The 24,340-nt window shown below is 41.8% G+C and overlaps 2 protein-coding genes across 5 annotated transcripts in view; one reads left to right on the forward strand and one right to left on the reverse strand.

The window, feature by feature from the left end:
* RSF1 (remodeling and spacing factor 1) overlaps positions 1-622 on the reverse strand; it is a 156,984-nt gene extending 156,362 nt beyond the window's left edge. Inside the window, exon 1 of the mRNA XM_008020259.3 lies at positions 142-622. Within this exon, the coding sequence (XP_008018450.1) occupies positions 142-328 (187 nt within the window). The 5' untranslated portion in view covers positions 329-622. The remainder of the gene's footprint in view (positions 1-141) is intronic.
* Positions 623-720: 98 nt separating this feature from the next.
* Positions 721-24,340, forward strand: part of AAMDC (adipogenesis associated Mth938 domain containing) — a 68,451-nt gene continuing 44,831 nt past the window's right edge. The window contains exons 1-3 of one of the 4 annotated variants that reach the window (XM_073019643.1): positions 721-859; positions 10,942-11,059; positions 21,266-21,415. In XM_073019643.1, the coding sequence (XP_072875744.1) occupies positions 11,048-11,059; positions 21,266-21,415 (162 nt within the window). In that variant the 5' untranslated portion in view covers positions 721-859; positions 10,942-11,047. The remainder of the gene's footprint in view (positions 860-10,941; positions 11,060-21,265; positions 21,416-24,340) is intronic. The other 3 variants (XM_073019633.1, XM_008020256.3, XM_008020257.3) reach the window with 3 other exon arrangements.

Below are 24,340 nucleotides of genomic sequence, written 5' to 3' on the forward strand. Positions count from 1 at the left end.
ACCAGCCCGGCGGAGTTGCGTCCCAGGGGGAGGACAGAGTCGCGGAGGCCCAAGCCGCGAAGAACTGGAGCGTCTGTGAGGAGCAGAGAACAGGAGCGCGCCAGGGCCGCTTCCCGCCGGGCGTTCGGGCCCCTCGCTTACCTTCTCCGTTGCCGACGTCCGGCGGCGGCGCCTGCAGCACCCGCTCCAGCTCAGGGAACGGCAACTCAGGCAGGTCTAGCAGCGGCCCGTAGCGCTCCAAGAAGGAGCAGACTACGGCGAAGTTGGGGCACGAACCCGGGCAGCCTGGAGGAGCCATCACCACCGCCGCTGCCGCCGCCGTCGCCATTTTGAACTGGAGGATGGAGGAGGAGGCGATGGGGGGGCGGGGGAAGTTGGGGTGCCGAGGGATGGCAGGACAGCCTTACGGACGACAGGAGGCGCTCTCAAGTGGGCTCCTCTGCGGATCCCAGCGTCTCAGGGACGGCTCTGCGATCCCACAATACATCGGCGGCCCGGAGCAGTCGAGAACCGAGTCAGACGGGAGACAGAGAGGCCCTCTGCGCCTTTCACTTTCCGCCCTCTTTCCGCCCCCTTCTCTCCTCCCCTTCGGGCTTGCCACTGCCTCGTGTGACAGGGGGAATGAAAACAAGGGAAGCGGGACGGGGAGGCGGGCTGGAAGCGGGAGGGGCGGGACTTCTCGAGAACAATGGCCAATGGAGGCAGAGGGGGCGGGGCTTCGGGCGCTGATCAACTGCAAGGCGTATTACCCGAGGGCCGTTGGGGAGCGCAGATCCCGGAGCAGCGCTGGTTGGCAACCTAAGTGCGGGGAGAGCACTGCGCCCTTTGGGAACGCAACTTTGAGGAGACAGTGCGGTGGGTGAGTTTTCGGGGGAATCCTGAAACTGGGCCACGAGAGGGTGGTGAGGTTGAGGAGAATTAATAAACAGAAAAAGAGAATAGGGCGGGGGAAAGCCCAGTTGTGGGAGAAGGTTGGGAAGGGGAAAGGTAGAGAGGTACCCTTAATTAGGAGCTGGGCTGGGACTTCTGTAAGACGTCTCTGTGAAAGTTTGCCGAGGGGGTATTGCTCTCTGCTGAGGTACAGGAATCGCAGCTTTGCTGGAAAAGCAGGATCTGAGGGAACGGAACTCTGGGGGAATCGTCGGAGTGAGGAGTTGGGGCCCTGCTGGAAGAAGAGGGTCTGAGGAGACCAGGCTCTGCTAGGGGACTATGGTGTGAGGGGAAGGGGCTCTGTTCAGGGACCAGAGTCGGAGTGTGGGCTGGGACTCCACTGAGAGGCCGAACATGACAGGAGACGGTGGAACAGCAAAAAGTTTGTTAGAAGACAGGGTTCCACTTCGGGGCGGGGCGGGGTGGGGGGACAGTGAACATTCCCACAAAGAACCCCAGAGAGAAACTACCAATAATGTAAAATAGAATGTGCAGCCTGAGAAGCAGGTTGTGCTTAGAAGCCTGAGCTTTGGATTCAGCCAGGCTTGAGTCCTAGCGGGACCACTTCATGACATTGTGGAAGTTTCTTCATTTCTTTAAACTCCTTAAAGTGGGGTGATACTAGTACCTACATCATACGGTATTACTAGATAAATCACAGAAAAGTGATTAGCACAGTGCCTTAGCACATAGTGAGTACTTTAAAAATATTAGTTATCAAAAAAGGAGTTCCTATAATTGAGACTGAATTCCGCTATATTTATTTAGTGTACAATTTATTACTTTGAGAATTTTCTGAGTGCATTTAAAACTTACGTAGTACCTAATTCCTAAAAAGAATTTGGCCCGGCGCGGTGGCTCATGCCTGTAATCCCAGCACTTTGGGAGGCCGAGGTGGGTGCATCACCTGAGCTCAACAGTTCCAGACCAGCCCGGGCCACATGGTGAAACCCCGTCTCTAGTAAAAATACAAAAATTAGCCAGAAATGCTTGGGAGGCTGATGCAGGAGAATCCCTTGAACCCGGGAGGCGAAGGTTACAGTGAGCAGAGGTCGCGCCACTGCACTCCAGCCTGGGCGACAGAGCAAGACTCCCATCTCAAATAAAAAAAAAAAGAATTTGAAGCAAGGTACAACACAAACCCTGTAAAAAAGAGAAATCTATAATTAAAGAAAGATAAGAAATAGAGGGGCAAATAATTATATGAGTAACAGGAAAAATAGTGACACAAACACTGAACTTTGTTCTTCATTTCCAGGTTTTAAAAAGGGGAAAAACCATAACGGTGTATATTATTCCCATTATCTAAAGAAAGAATGCTCAATTTATCAAGAGAAAAATTCTATGTTGTAAGAATAATTTATTACCTTGAATAGTGATTCGTAGTCTTGAGTAGTATACAAACCCTTTTTAAAGGAAAAAGGTTCTTTTGAAACTTGACAAATACTTTTGAAAATTTCACTGTAAAAAATACTGATGTAAGAAATGAAAGTCTAAAGAACACTGTAAATGTACTTAATGCCACTGAAGAATACACTTAAAAGTGGTTAAAATGGCGTATTTTGTTACATGTATTTTACCACAATAAAAAAGTTTTTAAGAAATTAAAATCTTACTTCAGGAAAATATCTTTATGGTTATGAATTATCACTGCCAAAGAAGTTTTAGTTTAATGAGTGGGAAAATATTGTTTTTAAGCAATTACTGAAATGAAACACTAAATTAAAACATTTTTATAGAACTCCCAAACTGTCAAGTATATATCTCTTGACCCTGAGGACCTGAAGACTCCAGTTTAAGAGTAATCTGGGCAAGGTGGGGTGGCTCACGCCTGTAATCCAAGCACTCTGGGAGGCCTAGCAGGCGTATCCCTTGAGCCAAGAAGTTGGAGACCAGCCTGGGCAAGGTAGTGAAACTTCATCTGTAATCCAATGTAGGGGCAGTAGTTGCCACTGCACTCCAGCCTGGGCGACAGAACTAGACCCTGTCTCAGGAAAAAAAAAAAAAAAAAAAAGGAGTAATCCGACCCAGAATACAGTTTTTACAGTTTGTGGAAACATACAAAGACTTTCATATACTGGTTACTTAACTGACCTTAAATAAAAGCTAGGTACAGGTTATTTTAAAATAAAATTATATCTTTGTGAAGGAATATCTATGGAAAGAACCTTCAAACCTAAAAGGAAGATTAATTATGTGAACCTTGCCTGTACTTTCTATCTTTGCTTCCAGCTTTTGCAGTACTCCACTTCCCACATTCCAGTGAGGTTGTGAAATAACATTCTAAAAAAGAAATAAAGCTTTATTACTATAGTTTTCTTTTCTCACTGCTCACACTGTTAGTCAGAGACTGATAAATAAGGTTAGAGTTTCTACCTTTTCTAATCTAGATGGGCACGGAAACAGAGTCCTTTGGCATCAGAAAGTTACATCCACCCAAAGATATGAAGTGTTTTACTACAAAACAAGGTTTAAGTCATGCCTTCCTTCACTGAAGTCTGTTCTTGAAAATAAATGACACCCATAATGCTGTCATCACTTCTTGCCTTCCTGGGCTAAGAGAAATTGTGGAACACAGAGCTTAACCACAATTTATGTAATTATGTAAATGAGTTATATTTATCTGACTGAAATGTAAAGGTGCAAAAAAGAGTAGCTATTTTTAAAACCTGTGTTTGATTTATTGCTACTGCCATGAAGAGGCCTTTAAATAAGCATTAAGTTACACTTGGTTCCATCTTGTTTATGAATAAGAAATTTCTTAAGGTATTTCAAATTTCATGTCCTATTGGGGGAAATATTTTGCTCAATAAGAATGAATGGCTAGTTTATTAAAAATAACAAAAAGTCAAAAACAACCCAAATATTCATCAACAAAAATATAAATTGTGATAGACTACTCAAGAGTGAGAAAGGAAAACTATATAAATAAACACACTGTTGATACACACTACAGCCTGGTTGAATCTTAAAAACATGTTGAGTGAAAGAAGGCAGACACAAAAGAGTTAAGTACTGTACAATTCCATCAATATGAAGGTCAAAACTAATCTGTGGCAATAGAAATCAAAGTAGTTGTTTCCTTTGAGCTTAGTAGGGTATTGACTAGAAAGGGACACAAGGGGACTTTGTAGATAGTTTCTATATCTTTATTGGCAAGTTTATTTCTCAAAATTCATTGAACTCTATAAACACTGCATTCAACTAAATGCAATGCAATTATGCTTCAATTTTAAAAGTTAATGGTTTATTCCTATATAATCCCAATTAGCACTGGTACCAGTCTGCCTTTTATCAAAATTTACACACATTTTTGTCTCTTTCATATGTTATCTTTGCATTTGTTACACAGTTTTTTGTTTTGTTTTGTTTTGTTTTGTTTTGAGAGAGTCTCGCTCTATCGCTCCCAGGCTAGAGTGTAGTGGCGCACTCTCGGCTCACTGCAAGCTCCGATTCCCAGGTTCACGCCATTCTACTGCCTCAGCCTCCCGAGTAGCTGGGACTACCGGCGTCTGCCACCATGCCCAGCTAGTTTTTTTTTGTATTTTTAGTAGAGACGGGGTTTCACCGTGTTAGCCAGGATGGTCTCGATCTCCTGACCTCATGATCCACCCTCCTCAGCCTCCCAAAGTGCTGGGATTACAGGTGTGAGCCACTACGCCTGGCTGCCTTTTTTTTTTTTTTTTTTTTTTTTTTTTAGTGAATATTATAAGCTCACTAGATGTATATTGAGGCAAACTGAATTCCATTTTAGAGCCAATTTGGGGATTTCCTAATCAAGGATGAGCAAATTAGGTATATTTAAAACTCACTTTAAAAAAGCTAAAATAAGCTGGGCACGGCGGCTCACGCCTGTAATCCCAACACTTTGCGAGGCCCAGGCAGGTGGATCACGAGGTCAGGAGATTGAGACCATCCTGGCCAACATGGTGAAACCCCGTCTCTACTAAAATACAAAAAATTAGCCAGGTGTGGTGGTAGGTGCCTGTAGTCCCAGCTACTTGGGAGGCTGAGGCAGGGGAATCGCTTGAACGTGGGAGGCAGAGGTTGCAGAGAGCTGAGATCGCGCCAGTGCACTCCAGCCTGGCGACGGAGACTCCGTCTCAAAAAAAAAACAAAAAAAAAACAAAACAAAAAAACAGCTAAAGGTTTTTAGCTTCATGTACCTTCAGCTCAAAAAAGCTGAGGTAGGGCCGGGCGCGGTGGCTCAAGCCTGTAATCCCAGCACTTTGGGAGGCCGAGACGGGCGGATCACAAGGTCAGGAGTTGGAGACCATTCTGGCTAACACGGTGAAACCCCGTCTCTACTAAAAAAATACAAAAAACTAGCCGGGCGAGGTGGTGGGCGCCTGTAGTCCCAGCTACTCGGGAGGCTGAGGCAGGAGAATGGCGTAAACCCGGGAGGCGGAGCTTGCAGTGAGCTGAGATCCGCCACTGCACTCCAGCCTGGGCGGCAGAGCAAGACTCCGTCTTAAAAAAGAAAAAAAAAAAAAAATGATTAGTTTCTCTGATGGAATAAAGATTTTTACTGAAAAGAAAAATGAGTTGGGGGCCAAGTACAGTGGCTCATGCCTGTAATCCCAGCACTCTGAGAGGCCAAGGTGGAAGTTCAAGACCAGCCTGGTCAACATGGTGAAACCTCATCTCTACTAAAAATGCAAAAATTAGGTGGGCATGGTGGTGCATGCCTGTAGTCCCAGCTACTCGGGAGGCTGAAGCAGGAGAGTCACTTGAACCCAGGAGGCAGAGGTTGCAGTGAGCCAAGATCACGCCATTGCACTCTGGTCTGGGTGACAGAGTGAGACATCATCTCAAAAAAAAAAAAAAAAAAAAAAAGATGGGGGACAGCCTGTGTTACTATGTTTTATGTCTTATAGCTATGTGTCTACATTTAAAATTTTTATTATTAAATATTTCAGAACAGGGATAATCATTGGCAGTTTGACATCCTGTACAGCAAGGCCTGATATTCACTTGTATGGACCAGAAAGGCTGTACTGACTGCTAAACTGTTAAGATACTAAATTTACATGCCAGTTGCAGCATAGTCGCTACCGTGAGCCTCCTGAGTACACCCCTGCTACACCAGCTACCCAGTCTTTCTCCAACAACACCCAGCAACTGAACCTTTGAAACAGATACACCAGACCCTATAACTGTGCCTGCAAATTAGATAATATCAATGAAATGAACACATTTCTAGAATAACACAAACTATGGAAACTCACTCAAGAATAACGAAAATCTGAATGAACCCATAATAAGTAAAAATATTGAATTGGAGCCGGGTGCAGTGGCTCATGCCTGTAATCCCAGCACTTTGAGAGGCCAAGGTGGGCGATCACCTGAGGTCAGGAGTTCAAGACCAGACTGGCCAACATAGTGAAACGCCATCTCTACTAAAAATACAAAAATTAGCCGGGTGTGGTGGCACATGCCTGTAGTCCCAGCACTTTGGGAGACTGAGGCAGGAGAATCACTTGAACCCAGGAGGCAGAGGTTGCAGTGAGCTGAGATGGGGCCACTGCACTCCAGTCTGGGTGACAGAGTGAAACTCATCTCAAAAAAAAAAAAAAAAACCATCAAATTGGGAATTTGAAATTTGCCCCTGCCCCCACCCCCCTCAAAAAAGAAAAAAAGCTCAGATTCAGATGGCTTCGTGGTCAAGTCTACCAAAAGTTGAAATAAGAATTAATACCAGTGCTTCACAAATTCATGCCAAAAACTAGAAGAGAGGGAACACTTCCCAACTCATTCTGTGAGGACAGATTTTCCCTAGTAGCAAGATAGCGAAAAATATCACAAGAAAAGCCCAGTACCTCATGTGAATTTAGCAAACGCAGCAATCCTCAATGAAATACTAGCAAACCCGTTCCAGCCACATATAAAAAGGATTATACACCATAAACAAGTGGGATTCATCCCAAGTATGCAAAATTGGCTTAAAATCTAAACATCAATATATTATAATATATTAACAGAATAAAAGATAGAAACAACACAGAAATCTCAATAGATGCAGAAAACTCATTTGACAAAATGCAATATTCTTTCATGTTAAAAATAATAGACTACGAAGAGAAGGGAACTTTTTCAGCCTGATTTTAAGTCCATTATGAAAAACCCATATCTAATATACGAGATGCTGAAAACTGATTCCTTCCTCCTAAGGTCAGGAACAAGACAAAGATGTTTGCTATATCCACTTATATTTAATATTATACTGGAGGTTGTAGCCAGTGTAATGTGTCAAGAAAAAAAAGGCATCCCGATTGGCATGGAAGAAGTAAAACAAGCTCTATCGTAAATTACTGATCTTGTATATAGGAAATCCTAAAGAATCCACAAATAAAGCTATTAGAACAAATAGATAAGCATGTTTGCAGGATACAAGATAAATACTCAAAAATCACGTGTTATTCTATACATTAGCAATGAACAATCCAAAAATGAAATCAGACCAGGCATGGTGGCTCCTACCTGTAATCCCAGCACTTTGGGAGGTGAGGTAGGTGGATCACTTGAGGCCAGGAGTTCAAGACCAGCCTGGCCAACATGGTGAAACTCCATCTCTACTAAAAAGTACAAAAAATTAGCTGGGCATGGTGATGCGCGCCTGTATTCCCAGCAACTAGGGAGGCTGAGGCAGGAGAATCACTTGAACTTGGGAGGCAGAGGTTGCAGCGAGCCAAAATTGCACAACTGCACTCCAGCCTGGGTGACAGAGCGCGACTCTATCTCAAAAAAACAAAATAAAATACACAAACAGCAAAAAAAGATATCAATAACTCTATTTACAATAGAATCAAAAAATATTTAGAGATTTCTTAAAAAGAAATACAAGACTGAAAATTATAAAACATTGTTCAAGGAAATTTAAAAAGACGTACATGGGAAGAAAACACATATTCATGGATTGGAAGACTTAATATCGATAAGATGCCAATACTCTTTAAGTTGAAGTACAGATTCAACAGATTCACTCTCCATCAAAATTCCAGCTGGCTTCTTTGCAGAAACTGACAAGTTGATCTTAATAATAATATGGAAATTCAGAGAACCCAGAATATCCAAAACAGTTTTTCAGATGATGAACAAAGTTGAAGGACTCACACTTCCTGGCTTCCAAAGTTACTACACAGCTACAGTCATCAAGATTGTGTGTAGTAATGGCATATGACAGGCTGTGTCTCCCCCGGATTCATATGTTGAAGCCCTAACCCCTAATGTGACTCTATTTAGAGATAATGCCTATAGGAAGGAGTTAACTAAAGTTAAACAATGTCATCAGGGTGGGGCCCTAATGTGATAGAACTGGTAATTTTATAAGAACAGAAATAGAGAGCTCTTTCTCTTCACATGCATATGCCAAGGAGAGGCCATGTGAAGACACAGAGAGATGGCAGACATCTCCAACCCGAGGAGAAAGCCCTCACCAGACAACAGTCAGGCCAGCACCTTATCTTGGATATGCCAGCTCCAGAACTGTCAAAAATAAATTTTTGTTGTTTAAGTTACCAATCTATGGTATTTTTTATAGTAGTCAGGCTGAATAACAAATAGCCATTTGGGTCAGTGGAATAGAATGGAGACTTAGATATAAACCTGTACATCTAGAGTAAATTAATTTAAAATAAAGATACCAAGACCATCTAATGGGGAAAGAATAGTCTTTGCAACAAATGATGCTGGGAAAACTGGAGATCCACATAGAAAAGAATGAAGGTGAACCCCTAATTAATTCCATATAAATAATTCAGAATGTTTCAGACGACTACATTTGTAAGACCTGAAACTATGCAACTCTTAGAAGAAAACAAGGGTAAATCTTTAAGACCTTGGATATGGCAATGGATTCTTAGAAATTTCTAACACCAAATCCACAAGCAACAAAAGGAAAAATAAATTAATAGACCTCATCAAAATTAAAAACCTGTGTGCTTTACAAAAACATGTATCAAAAGTCAAGATCATCAGTCCAAATGTGGGGCTTAAGAAAGAAAATCAAGTCTGGGCACAGTTGTTCATGCTTGTAATCCCAGCATTTTCGGAGACTGAGACCAGAGGGTCACTTGAGGCTAGGAATTTGAGACCATCCTGGGAAACATAGTGAGACCCCATCTCTACAAAATTTTTTTGTAAACTTAGCCACGCATGGTGCTGCACACCTGTAGTCCTAGCTGCTCAGGAGCCTGAGGTGGGAAAATCACTTGAGCCCAAGATTTTGAGGCTGTGGTAAGCTATGATTGTGCCATTGCACTCCAGCCTAGGCAACAGAGCAAGACTCTGTACATAAAAGAAGAAAAGAAAGTCAAAAGACAACCTACAAAATAGGAAAAAATATATCCAGTAAGAGATTCATCTAGAATATGTTAAAAACATGTTGGGAGCTGAAAAGGCCAAAGGGATCGTGACCAACTCAGCATTCCGCTGGAGGCTATATGATCAAACAGCAAACTGTTTATCATGAATGCAGGATGTTGGCAAACTGATACTGCCCTGCCACCAAAAGGTTTGCTGAGGACCTCACTCCCTGGCCCTGGGATAGTTATCTGTTAAGAAATCTAGCGCCTATTGTTCGAAGAATGCAGTCTTACAAGCCCGCCAACACCCACTCCCCACCCACCTCCATTTCTTGCTATCTCTTTTGCCTAATAAATACGGAGGGCTGTGTAAAGCTCAGGGCCCTTGTCCACTAGAGGCAAGGTGCCCCCGACCCCTTCTTCCAAATACACTCTTTTGTCTCTTTTATTCCCGCATTTGCCCCGCTTTATTCAGTCCCATAGGTCCATGTGGGTTACATAGTGGCACCCCAAACAGCAACAGGATTGGGTGCTCTACAAAAATACGTCAATAATAAAAAAAAATTGGCATTTCATCAAAGAAAATATACAAATAGGCAACAAGCAAATGAAAAGATACTCAACATCTTGATCATCAGGAAATAAATAATGAAAACCACAATGAAATAGCACTTTATGGTTGAGCACCGTGGCTCATGCCTGTAATCCCATCACTTTGGGAGACTGAGGTGGGAGAATTGATTGAGTCCAGGAGTTTGAGACCAGTCTGGGCAACATGACGAGACCCTGTCTCTACAAAATATACAAAAAAAAAAAAAAAAAAAAAGCCAGGTGTGGTGGCATGCAACTGTAGTCCCAGCTACTTGGGAAGCTGAGATGGGAGAATTGGTCGAGGCTTCAGTGAGCTGTAATCATGTCACTGCACTCCAGCCTGGGCAACAAAGCAAGACCCTATCTCAGAAGAAAGAAAGAAATAAATAAATATCACTTCACACCCACAATGACAGCTTGAAATTGGCGTTGACAAGGATATGGAGAAAGCAGAACCCTCGTCACTGCTGGTGGAATTACAAAGTTTTGGATCTGCTATGTAACAGTCTGATAGCTCCTCAAAATGATAAACATAAAGTTATTTGAACCAGCAGTTCCTTTCCTAGCTATACTCAAGAGAAAGGAGCATATGTCCATGCAAAAATTTTTACATAAATGTTCATAACAAGCATTGTTTCTAATACCAAAAATTGGAGACAACCCAATGGCCATCAGCTGATTAATACAGATTCTTTGGCTACTCCTTGAAATTCTTACTTAGTAGATCTCTGTTGGAGCCTTGGTATCTGCAAGCACATGATGTGATTATCATTCTGGTGTTCTGGGAACCAATCTTAATATACCCTGCTCTACCCTTACCTTCTTGATTTTACTCTCCCAAGCCATGCCTACTATGGGATATAATTTCTTCCATACAACATGAAAGAAGCAGCCGCCTTTCGCACTACTTAGGTATCTTTTTTTTTTTTTTTTTTTTTTTTTTTTCCTGAGACAGGGTTTCACTCTGTCACCCAGGCTGGAGTGCAGTGGTATGATCTTGGCTCACTGCAACCTCCACCTCCCAGTTTCAAGTGATTCTCCTGCCTCAGCCTCCCCAAGTAGTTGGGATTACAGACATGTGCCACCATGCCTGGCTAATTTTTTTTTTTTTTTATAGAGATGAGGTTTCACCATGTTGGCCCGTCTGGTCTTGAACTCTTGACTTCAAGTGATCCACCCACTTCGGCCTCCCAAAAGTGCTGGGATTACAGGCATGAGCCACCATGCCTGGCCAGGTATCTTTTTAAATCTTGTATGAAATTATGTCACTGTTCTGTTGACAAACATCTTGTGACTGCATTTTCTCTAAAGTCCAAATCTCTTGACATACCTATGATATCCACCATAATCTGAACTCAATTTACCTCTCCAGCTACATCACTCACTGTACTCTAATCACACTGACAATAGATAACTGTACTTACAAAATTACAGGTTTGGAAGTGGCAATACACAAATAACCATCAGCATCATGTATTTCTGGCAGGGTTGATTCTCATATATGAATTTATTCTTTGAGTTTATAAGTTTATAAAATGAAACTTCACAAATAGAGGAACTTTTTTTTTTTCTTTTTGAGATGGCATTTCACTCTTGTTGCCCAGGCTGGAGTGCGATGGCGTGATCTCGGCTCACTGCAACCTCCGTCTCCTGGGTCAAGTGCTTCTCCTGCCTCAGCCTCCCCAGTAGCTGGGATTACAGGCATGCGCCACCACGCCAGGCTAATTTTGTATTTTTAGCAGAGGCGGGGTTTCTCTATGTTGATCAGGCTGGTCTGAAACTCCCGACCTCAGGTGGTCCACCCGCCTTGGCCTCCCAAAGTGCTGGGATTACAGGCATGAGCCACTGTGCCCAGCCATAGAGGAACTTTTATGTTTATTCTTCAAATGTATTTCCAGTATTTTCTCATGTAGTACCCTCTGTTTTAAGAAAGAAAAAAAAAAAGTCCCCCTACCCCTCAGTTCTCCCCATATTTGCCTCTTGAAGTTTTTTTTATACCCAGGCTTACAGTGATGTTGTCAAAGAAGAATTCAGTCCATTTGTGCTCTGTAACAGCAGTCCCTAACCTTTTTGACACAAGGGACCAGTATCGTGGAAGACAGGTTTTCCACAGACCGGGGCAGGGATGGTTTCAGGATGATCCAAGCTCCTTACATTTATTGTGCACTTTATTTTGTATATATATGTGTGTGTGTGTATGTATGTGTACATATGTGTGTGTGTGTGTGTATATATGTTTTTTTTTTTTTTTGAGACAGGGTCTCACTCTGTTGCCCAGGCTGGAGTGCAGTGGTGGATCTCAGATCACTGCTCTATAAGTCTTCTCAGAGTTAATCACTATTCCTGCTAATATCCCCTTGTACTTTGTTTATACCTATTAGAATGTTTATCAATACGTAACATTAAAATTCTCTACTCACCCTGGACTTAGCACAATCTGATTTGTATTACAGTTAATTGTATATTAATATTTATCTACCATTCCGTCTAGATTTTGACCTTTCTTCTTGAAGTCATGAAATGATTCCATTTATTTTTGAGTAATTCTACCTTCCTAATTATTTATTCTGCCAGCTCTTAGCACAAAGAGTTATACATGTTAGAAGCTCAAAAATGTCTCTTGAGTAGAAATAAATTGAAAAGGCAACTGAAAGCAGATACAAACTGTAGATGAAGAAAACTGCTTTTGAAACTCGTTACCACCAGGTATTAAGTAAAGTCAACAGCAGAAAAAGCGTCCCATTATATGTCTTTTTTTATGGTGCTTTAAAAGCTTATAATCCTAGACATAGTCATGCAGATTCATATATACTCCATACAGAAACCAAGATTATAAATACTAATTCAATGAATAAAATGCAAATTACATATCAACAAATACAAATGGTAAACAAACTCACTTAATGGTTAAGGAAGCAATGGTTTCATTCCCAACAAAGAACTAAACACTTTAAGTAGTTTTGAAGAAATGAGAAGATGCAAAGTTTCTACAGAAGTAAAAACATAATGAAGATCAGAGAACCTCTTAATTATGATTTTATTATCAAAGTGAGAAGGGCATGAGGAAACCATTACATCTTTTGTGATGAATTTCATGGAGAAAATTTTTTTTTTCTTTTTGAGACAGAGTCATGCAATCTCGGCTCACTGCAACCTCCTCCTCCCAGGTTCAAGTGATTCTCCTGCCTCAGTCTCCTGAGGGTTTTCACCATGTTGGTCAGGCTGGTCTCGAACTCCTGACCAACATGGTGAAAACCCGTATCTACCAAAAATACAAAAATTAGCTGAACAAGGTGGTATGTACTTGTAATCCCAGCTATTTAGGAGACTAGCTTCTAACATATGTTAAATATGTTAAAATCCACCATGGCCTCCCAAAGTTCTGGGATTACAGACGTGAGCCACTGAGCCTGGCTAAGAAAATGGATTTTTTTTTTTTTTTTTTTTTTTTTTTTTGAGATGGAGTCTCGCTCTGAGGCCCAGGCTGGAGTGCAGTGGCCAGATCTCAGCTCACTGCAAGCTCCGCCAACCGGGTTCACGCCATTCTCCTGCCTCAGCCCCCCGAGTAGCTGGGACTACAGGCGCCCGCCACCTCGCCCAGCTAGTTTTTTGTATTTTTTAGTAGAGACGGGGTTTCACCGTGTCAGCCAGGATGGTCTCGATCTCCTGACCTCGTGATCCACCCATCTCGGCCTCCCAAAGTGCTGGGATTACAGGCTTGAGCCACCGCGCCCGGCCAGAAAATGGATTTTAAGGGAAATTCAAATGCCTAGTAAAAGACTGATTAAGTACTTGCAGAAGAATGTTTCTAGTATCAAGATAAGGAGGTATAATGGAAAGGACATAACGTTTGACATCTGGTGACTTTAGTTCCAAATCTCACCTTTACCACTCAGAAACTGTAACATTATTGATAATTAATACTACAAGTGCAATATAGAAGTTAAAAAAATGAATGTTATCTCATGAGCTACACCAGAGTAGTCCAAAGGGTATCCATATTTTTATAAAAAGAAAGAACAAAAACCTGATGTATAAGGATAAATAATTATTTTGGAGACTAGTACCTCCTTAATACATATTCTCCCCTTGAAATCTCTACTTTTAAGCTGGGCACATTGCCTGTTAGAACAGATAGATCTAGCATTCTTTGCAATTGAGTGTGACCACATGACTATATTCTGGCAAATAACATGCAAACAGAAGTATTCTCTGAAACCTTTCAGGAAATTTCTTAAAGGACACCAGACATATACCCTTTGCCCCTTCCCACTTTATCTCTTTATTCTGTTGCTTGGAACATGGATGTGATCGCCAGAGCTCCATATTAAACTATGAGAGTGAAGGCCTCATCATCAAGACTGTGAGGCTGAAACCTGCAAGCCGCCTAATTCCTAGACTTTGAGATAACCACTATACCTGCCCTATGTTGACTACCTCTGGACTTTAAACTTTGTCTTATTTAAGCCACTATGCTTTGGGGTATGTTTAACTCATGTAATGATTATGGTTTATTTTCTAAATCAGACTCATCTTCCTTGTTGATACTCCCAAAAAAGCAACAGTGACATTTTATCTACCAAAAAGTTGTTTTCCTAATACTGAATTCTATAATTTTCCTATACATTTCCTTATTTAATAGTTGTTGAATCTTAAGTTGGGGTCAGGTGTGGTGGCTCACACCTGTAATCCCAGTACTTTGGGAGACTGAGGTGGGCAGATCGCTTGAGGTCAGGAATTTGAGACCAGCCTGGCAAACATGGCGAAACCCTGTCTCTACCAAAAAATACAAAAATTAGCCAGGCATGGTGGCATGTACCTGTAATCCCAGTTACCAGGGAGACTGAGGCACAAGAATCACTTGGAGGTTGCAGTGAGCCGAGATCATGCCACTGCACCCTAGCCTGGGTGACAGAGTGAGACTCTGTCTCAAAAAAGAAAATAATAATATTGGTTGGAGGAGAATGGTAAAAGTAAATTGAAGAATACAGGCTGTAGAGTCAGACAGACCTGGATTCAAATTCTCATTTTCTCACTTATTAGCTATATAATTTGGAACAAAGTTCTTAACCACTCTCGAATCTTGATGTTGTTGAGATAATAGATCTAAAATATCTGGTACATAGTAGGTTCCCAATAAATATTCCTTTTTTTTCTCAATTGAATTTTAAGATCCAGTTCAAATACTATTCCCTCAAACATATTTCTTTAATTTCCTACCTAGAAATTGCTGTGGACTGAATGTACACTCCCCACCAACTTCATATATTAAAGCCTTAACCCTAAAAATGACTGTAGTTAGAGATAGGGTCTTCAAGGAAGTAGTTGAAATTAAATGAGGTCGTAAGAGTCAGGCCCTAATCTAATAGGATGGGTGAATTTATAAGAAGAGAAAGAAATACCAGGTGTGCCCATGCAAGCAGAAAAAGCCATGTGAGAAAACAGAAAAAGGCGTCCATTTCCAAGCCAAAAAGAAAGGCCTCGCCATAAACCAACCAATCCTATTGGCACCTTGATCTTGGACTTCTAGCCTCCAGAACTGTGAGAAAATAAATTTCTATTGTTTAAGACACCCAATCTGTGGTATTTTGTAATGGAAGCCCTATCAGACTAATAAAGAAATCCTCAAAACATACTCATTATGTCTCTCCTTATATCACTTTTTTAAAGTTACTTTGGTTTTTCTTAAGAAGTTACCTTGTGGCTGGTTGCGGTGGCTCATGCCTATAATCCCAGTACTTTGGGAGGCCGAGGCAGGTGGATCACCTGAGATTGGGAGTTCGGGACCATCCTGAACAACATGGAGAAACCCCGTTTCTAAAATACAAAATTAGCCGGGCATGGTGGCGGGCGCTTGTAATCCCAACTACTCAGGAGGCTGAGGCAGGAGAATCGCTTGAACCCGGGAGACGGAGGTTGCCGTGAGCCGAGATTGCGCCATTGCACTCCTGCCTGGGCAACAAGAGCGAAACTCCATCTCAAAAAAACAAAAAAGTTACCTTGTAATTATATGTGTATAATTACTATAATCTAATACTGTAGTATTAGATCTTCAAAAACAGGAATCATGTTTTATGAATTTGTATCTTCCTTCCATAGCACCCAAAACAATATATTGAACTTCTGTGTTATTTGTTTTTGTTTCTTTGGGTTTTTTGTTTGTTTGTTTGCTTGGTTGTTTTTTGAGACATAGTCTCGCTCTGTCGCCCAGGCTGAAGTGCAGTGGCACGATCTCAGCTCACTGCAACCTCTGCCTCCCAGGTTCAAACAATTCTCCTGCCTCAGTCTACCCAGTAGCTGGGATTACAGGCGACCGCCACCACACCCAGCTAATTTTTGTTATTTTTGGTAGAGACAGGGTTTCACCATGTTAGCCAGGCTGGTCTCTAACCCCTGACCTCGTGATCCGTCCGCCTCGGCCTCCCAAAGTGCCGGGATCACAGGCGTGAGCCACTGCGCCCGTTCCTTTGGTTTTTTTGTTTTGTTTTGTTTTTTTGAGACGGAGTCGCGCTCCGTCACCCAGGCTGGAGTGCAGTGGTGCGATCTTGGCTCATTGCTACCTCCGCCTCCTGCCTCAGCATCCCGGGTAGATGGGATTACATCCCGGGTGTGCATCACTACGCCTGGCTAACTTTTGTATTTTTAATAGAGACAGGTTTTCACTCTGTTGGCCAGACTGGTCTTGAACTCCTGACCTCAAGTGATCCACCTGCTTTGGCCATCCAAAGTGCTGGGATTACAGGTGTGAGCCACCACGCCCAGCTCTGGTACTTATTTTTTTAGATGGACATTCAGAAATCGAGGCTGGGCACAGTGGCTCATCCCTGTAATCCGAGCACTTTGGGAGGCTGAGGAGAGAAGATAGATTGCTTGAGCCCAGAATTTGGAGACCAACATGGGCAACATAGTGAGAACCTGGCTCTTAAAAATAAAAAAAACAAAAATTACAAAATTAACTGGACGTGGTGGCACATACCTCTAGTTCCAGCTAGGAACTAGCCTGAGGTGGGAAGATCACTGGAGCCCAGGGGCTTGAGGTTGCAGTGAGCTAAGATCACGCTACTGCACTCCAGACTGGATGAAAGAATGAGACCCTGTCTCTTTGATATTAATAATAAGTTGAACTTGCAAAAATGGGTTCTTAGTTGTTAATGTTAATCAGAAGTAAGACTTTCTAATCATCTTTATATGGAGATTAAATATGGTTAAGGAAATACATATAGGTGCCAAATTGACAAGAGGTACACTGTGACTGTTAGTTTTATGTGTCAACGTGGTAAGGTTATAGTATGCAGTTATTTAACCAAATACTAATCTAAGTGTTGCTGTGAACATATCTTGTAGATATGGTTAACATCTACAGTCAGTAGACTAGTGTATATATGAGATTATCCTTGATGCACTGAGTTGGCCTCTTCCAGTCAGTTTAAAGTCCAAGCAAAACTGATGTTTCCGTGAAGAAGAAGAAACACTGCCTCAGTACCATAAGAACTCTTGCCCAAGAGAGAGCAGCTTACCAGTATTATCTACACATTTTACACTTGCCAGCTTCCAAACTTTTGTGAGCCACTTTTTTGAAACAAGTCTGTCAATATTTATAGTCATCTGCTTCTGTTTCTCTGGATAACCCTGACTGATACAAGTACCTTTTACTTACTGTGCTTAACAGTTCTAGAATTTCCATTTTATTCCTTTTTGAAATGTTTCCTTATTGAGATTCTGTATTTGCTGAGTCATTGTTACCATATTTTTGTTTATTTCTCTGTGCTTTATTTCCCTTACAATACTTTCTTTGAAGTCTTTGCTAAATGTCAGACTTCTGGGAATACTCAATTACTCAGTTTATTTTTTAATTAATTAATTAATTAATTTTTGGAGACAGGGTCTTGCTCAGTCACCCAGGCTGGAGTATAGTGGCAAGATCATTGCTCACTGCAACCTCAAACTCATGGGCTCAAGTGATCCTCCTGCCTCAGCCTCCTGAGTAGCTAGCACTATAGGTGCAAGCCACCACACCTGGACACCTGGCCTTTTTTTTTTTTTTTTTTTTTTTTTTTTTGTGGAAACCAGGTCTCCACCATCCTGGCTAACATAGTGAAACCCCGTCTCTACTAAAAATACAAAAAATTAGCCGGGCGTGATGGCGGGTGCCTGTAGTCTCTGCTGCTTAGGAGGCAGGAGAATGGCGTGAACCCAGGAGGTGGAGCTTGCAGTGAGCTGAGATCGTGCCACTGCACTTCAGCCTGGGCGACAGAGCAAGACTCTGTCTCAAAAAAAAAAAAAAAAAAGAAACTGGGTCTCCCAATAGGAACGCTTTTACACTATTGGTGGGAATGTAAATTAGTTCAACCTTTTTGGAAAACAGTGGGGCGATTCCTCAAAGACCTAGAACTAGAAATACCATTTGACCCAGCAATCCCATTACTGGGTATATGCGCAGAGGAATATAAATCTTTCTGTTATGAAGATAAATGCATGCATATATTCATTGCAGCACTGTTTACAATAGCAAAGACATGGAATGAACCCATATTCCCATCAGTGATAGACTGGATAAAGAAAATGTGGTACATATACACCATGGTATACTATGCAACCATAAAAGGGAATGAGATCATGTCCTTTGCAGGGACACGGATGGAGCTGGAAGCCGTTATCCTCAGCAGACTAACACAGGAACAGAAAACTGAACACCACATGTTCTCACTTATAAGTGGGAGCTGAACAAAGAGCACATGGACACAGGGAGGGGAACAACACACACTGGGGCTTGCTGGTGGGGGTCATGGGGAGGGAGAGCATCAGGATAAATAGCTAATCCATGTGGGGCTTAATACCTAGGTGGTGGGTTGATAGGTGCAGCAAACCACCATGGCACATGTGTACCTATGTAACGAACCTGCATGTCTTACACATGTATCCTGGAACTTAAAAAAGATGTTACATACATATAACAATTTCCAAGGTATCAGAAAGCAAAAAAAGCAAAATAAAGACCAGGGTTGATAGCATGTTATCATTTGTGTAATATTAGAGTATGGAGAGGGGGACAGTACACACACAAACACAGCACCCAGAGATTTGAATGATTAATACACAATATACCTTTGAAAAGAAACATGAAAACTAGGTATCTGGGGTTCATGGGAGCAAGGAAACTTTCACTCTGTACTGTTTAGTACCTTTTGAATTTAAAAGTGTCTTTAGGCCAGGCACAGGGGCTCACGCCTGTATTCCCAGCACTTTGGGAGGCCAAGGCAGGTGGATCACCTGAGGTCAGGAGACTGAGACCAGCCTGGCCAACATAATGAAACCCTGTCTCCACCAAAAATACAAAAATTAGCCAGGCATGGTAGTGCACGCCTGTAATACCAGCTACTTGGGAGGCTGAGACAGGATAATCATTTGAACCCCGGAGGTGGAAGTTGCAGTGAGCCAAGATTGCACCACTGCACTCCAGCCTGGGCAAACAGAGCCAGACTCCATCTCAAAAAAAAAAAAAAAAAAAAAAAAAAAAAGTGTTTAATGTATTTCTATTAGAAAAATAAAATTCTAGTAAAAACATAAAAGAAACTGGGTATCTCTGTGTTACTGAGGCTGGTCTTGAAATTCTGGCCTCAAGTGAAACTCCCACCTCCCACCTTGGCCTCCCAATGTGCTGGGATTACAGACATGAGCCACCACACCCAGCCCCAGATAACAGTTTCAGTTTACTGAGTGTGGGTCATAGTTTTTGTTTATTTGCATGCCTTGTAATTTGTTGTTGAAAAGTGACATTTTAGATAACATATTGTAGGAAAGTCTGGATATCCAGGCATCCAGGCTGGGGAAACAACTTTTCCCCTTGAAAGTTGTTCTTTGTGTGTGTGTGTGGGTTTAGCTGTTTGCCTATACTACGTGTCTTAATCCATTTTGTGCTCCTATAACCGAATACCTGAAACTGGGTAATTTATAATTTATAATGAAAATAAATTTTTGTCTCACAATTCTGGAGGCTGGGAAGTCCAAGATCAATTGGCTCTCATCTGGTGAGAGTCTTCTTGCTGCATCATCCTATGGTGGAAGTCATCACATGGTGGAAGCTCAAAGAGAGGGCCATACTCATTCTTTTATAATGAACCTACCACTCCTGCAATAACAGCATAATCCATTCATGAGGGCGGAACCCTCATGGCCTAATCAGCTCTTAAAGGTCCCACCTCTTAATGTTGTTATAATGACAGTTACATTTAAACATGAGTTTGGAAGGGTACAGACATGCAAACCATAGCACTAAACTAAATCTATGAATTCTCCCATGCAATATGTGTCTACTGAAGTCTCTGTTCTGTTAGGGTTTTTTCTTTGATTTTTTTCTTAAACCCGGTTTCCCAAGGTTCTCCTTGGTGTGTATATAGCTTAGTGTTCAGCCAAACATTAATTAAACGTTTGGCTCAAACACTATGAGCCCGTAAGACTTTCTCTCTCTACTAATGGATCACTGTGTGTACTGGGGAGTGCGTGCAAAGTCCAGCTGTTGTATGTCTTCACTGGCTTTTACATTCTGCAAGGCCCTCTTGAACCTTCTTGCTTATCCACTGTGTATGTGGTCAGGATCCATCAGCCTAGAATGTTTGGGTGTCTTGGGTCTATCTTCCAAGTCTTTGATGCAAATCCTTGCAGCCTCTAGTCCACTTGGGATATGTAGAGAGCTTATAAAACCCCCTATGGCTGTGTCATCCCTGGGAAATTCCTGTTAAATCCCACCTAGTTTGCCAATCCATTGCTTGTCCTAAACAAAAGGCAACATAAGGGAAGCAGAGCTACCTTCTATCCATGTTTGCTTGCCACTGAGATCACCTGTTTAAACTGATAATGGCTCTAAGTGAAGTAAGCCTGCTTTGGCCATGGCGGCAAAGCTGTTCATTTTCATGTCCTGCCCCAGCCTACTTGAACTTCACTTACAACAGAACTGGAGTGGTGGAATGGGAGTCGTTCCAGGCAAGAACAACAAAAAAATTGTTGTTCTTACCTGAAATTCAGTGATCTTCATGAATAAGCATTTCTCTGATTGTGGTATATGCCTTTAATTTTATTTCTAGAGTGACAAATTTTTGGTTTTGACAGTTTTTTTCTACCTTTATAGTTTCTTCTTGGGAAGAGAATGTGTCAACTTCACTCCATCATGCTGAAGTAAATCTTCATCTCTTAATTTTTATCTCTCAAAAATATCCTGAGGATTCCCTCTGGAGTCTGATAAGTAATTGTAGTATCTGGTTTCTATGGTTGGATGATTCCAAGAATAATAGTTACTTTTTAGATCTCTAAAGAAGAAGTGACAACCACATGAATGAAAAGATGCTTCTTAAATCATGGAGAATCGGGACTTACTATCACTGTATTTTGAAACTGTTTCAGCCTTACTTTATAACTGATTTAGTATATTTTTCTTTTAATTTCAGATTTCAGTGAAGTTCCTTATGACTTCCCCTGAAATTGCTTCCTTATCATGGGGGCAAATGAAAGTAAAAGGCTCTAATACAACCTATAAGGACTGCAAAGTATGGCCAGGGGGCAGTCGGACTTGGGATTGGAGAGAAACAGGAACTGAGGTAAGATATTAGTCTTTGGTTGACACTACATGAGGCTGGCCAAGTGATTTCCAACCTCTTAATCTGCAATGACTAAGTGAAAAACTATTTCTCTTGTGTCTTTTTGAGATGTAATTCATATACCATTAAATTCACCCTTTTAAAGTATGCAATTCAATGGACTTCTTACATTCAATGCCCCTGTAGTGACATTATAGTGACTTATATTCATAAACTTGTACAACAGTTACCACTGTTAGTTCCAGAATATATTTATCACCTCAGAAAGGAACCACATAACCACTACCAGTCAGTGCCCATTCACTACCACCCCAAGCCCCTAGCAATGATTAATCTACTTTCTGTTGTTATAGATATGCCTATTCTGGATGTTTTCTATAAATGACGTCATTCAGATATCTTAGGTGTGTTCCTAGGAGTGGATTTCTGGGTTATATAATGTTTAACCTTTTGAGGTACTGCCAGACTATCTTCCAAGGCACCTGCACCATTTTACATCTCCACTAGGAATATAGGAAGGTTCCAGTTTTTCCACATTCCTCCTCAACACATTGTTCTTTTCATTGTTTTGTTTTTATTAGAACCATCCTATTAGGTGTGAAGTATTGTTCTCATTGTGGTTTTGATTTGCCTTTCCCTACATTTCCTCAAGGATTCCCAGTGTGCCATGCCCAAGGTAGAGCCTCCTTTCCATGAGTATAAGTTGGGCAAAACAAGGGAGCCTCTACCTTTTGACCCCACTCACCTGGGATGTAGTCTCAACAACAGAAAGATGGGGGCAGGATGAGAGGCACTAAAGTCCTGCTCCTCCTGGGAAGGAAGCCTTCCAGCTAGATGCTGAGGGGAGAAAAGGTCTTGTGTTCTTGGCTACAGCCGTCTGGAGAGTAGTCTCTGCCTCACAATGGGGATGGGGCAGGGAGGCATTTATCTTGATGCCTCCACTGTACATGTGCACAGATTCTTACTTGTCTTACCAAATATCTCAATGAGATCTGGCTTCTGTAAAAAAATTGTCATAGACTGAGTACCTTAAACAATAAACATTTATTTCTCACAGTTCTGGAGACTGAAAGTGTGAGATTAGGATGCCAGCATGGTCAGGTTCTGGTCCTTGCATTAGTTTGTTTTCACACTGCTGATAAAGACATAACCTAGACTGGGGAGAAAAAGAGGTTTAATGGACTTACAGTTCCACATGACTAGGGAGGACTCACAATCATGGCAGAAGGCAAGGAGGAGCAAGTCACATCTTACATGGTTGGTGGCAGGCAAAGAGAGCTTGTGCAGAGAAACTCTTCGTTTTTAAAACCATTAGATCTCATGAGACTCATTCACTATCACGAGAGCAGCACAGGAAACACCCACTCCCATAATTCAATCACCTCCCACTGAGTTCCTCCCACAACATGCAGGAATTGTGGGAGTTACAATTCAAGATGAGATTTGGGTGGGGACACAGCCAAACCATATCAGCCCTCTTCCAGTTTGTAGACAGCCAACTTCTCTTTGTGTCCTTACGTGGTGGAAAGAGAGGTAGCTAGCTTTTGAGCTTCTTATAAGGGCACTCATCTCATTCATGAGGGCTCCACCCTTAGGACCCAGTTACCTCCTATAGGTCCCACCTCTAAATAATATCACATTGGGATTAGAGTTTCAATGTATACATTTTTAAGGGACAATCGTATTAAGTCCATTGCAGCAATTTTTTTTTTTTTACAGTTTTTTTCTTTCTTTCTTTCTTTTTTGTTTTTGGAGACAGTCTCCCTCTGTCATCCAGGCTAGAGTGCAGTGGTGAGATCATGGCTCACTGCAGTCTACACCACCTGGGTGAAAAGGATCTTCCTCCCTCAACCACCTGAGTAGCAAGGGCCACAGGCATGCAGTCACACCTGGCTTATTATTTTAGTTTTTATAGAGATGAGGTCTTACTACATTGCCCAGGCTGGTCTTGAACTCCTGACCCCAAGAAATCCTCCCACCTTGGCCTCCCAAAATGCTGAGATTACAGGCATGAGCCGTCATGCCCAGCCAAATTTTCTTGAATACATGTTTATTCATTGGGTATTTGCTCTTAGGACCATTTCCAGAGGCTTTAGGGGTTTTGTTGTTGTTTTGGTGAGTTCTTGGTTTGAGTTTTTCTTTGTTGTTATTATTAATAATTTTCACATAGGAGTGAGTCAGTGGAGCTCATCATGATGTAATGATGGAAGTAGATCCTTCATTTTTGAAGAATAGTTTGTTGGATATAGATTTCTTGATCAATAGTCTTTTTCTTTTCAATATGCCATCCCACCACCTTTTGGCTTCATTGGTTTCTAATGATAAATCAACCATTAGCATTATTAGAGCTCCCTTGGACTTGTTGAGTTGCTTCTTTCTAACTGCTTTCAAAACACATCATAGTAATTTAACTATGATATGTCTAGATATGGATTATCTTTGAGTTTGTCCTACTTGGAATTTATTGAGCTTCATGAAGATATAGATTATTGTTTTTTTAAATCAAATTTGGGGGAGTTTAGAGCCATTATTTCTTCAAGTATTCTTTCTACTCCTATCTCCCTTTTCTTGTGACTCCCATTATGAATATATTGGTAGGCATTAGGGTGTCCTACAGGTCTCTGAGTCTGTATTCTTTGTCTTCATTTTTATTTCTTTTTTTTTTTTTTTTTTTTTTGAGACGGAGTCTCGCTCTGTCACCCAGGCTGGAGTGCCATGGCCGGATCTCAGCTCACTGCAAGCTCCGCCTCCCGGGTTTACGCCATTCTCCTGCCTCAGCTTCCCGAGTAGCTGGGACTACAGGCGCCCGCCACCTCGCCCGGCTAGTTGTTTTGTATTTTTTAGTAGAGACGGGGTTTCACCATGTTAGCCAGGATGGTCTCGATCTCCTGACCTCGTGATCCGCCCGTCTCGGCCTCCCAAAGT

Source organism: Chlorocebus sabaeus, chromosome 1 (assembly GCF_047675955.1).
Source record: "Chlorocebus sabaeus isolate Y175 chromosome 1, mChlSab1.0.hap1, whole genome shotgun sequence".
Lineage (NCBI taxonomy): Eukaryota > Metazoa > Chordata > Mammalia > Primates > Cercopithecidae > Chlorocebus > Chlorocebus sabaeus.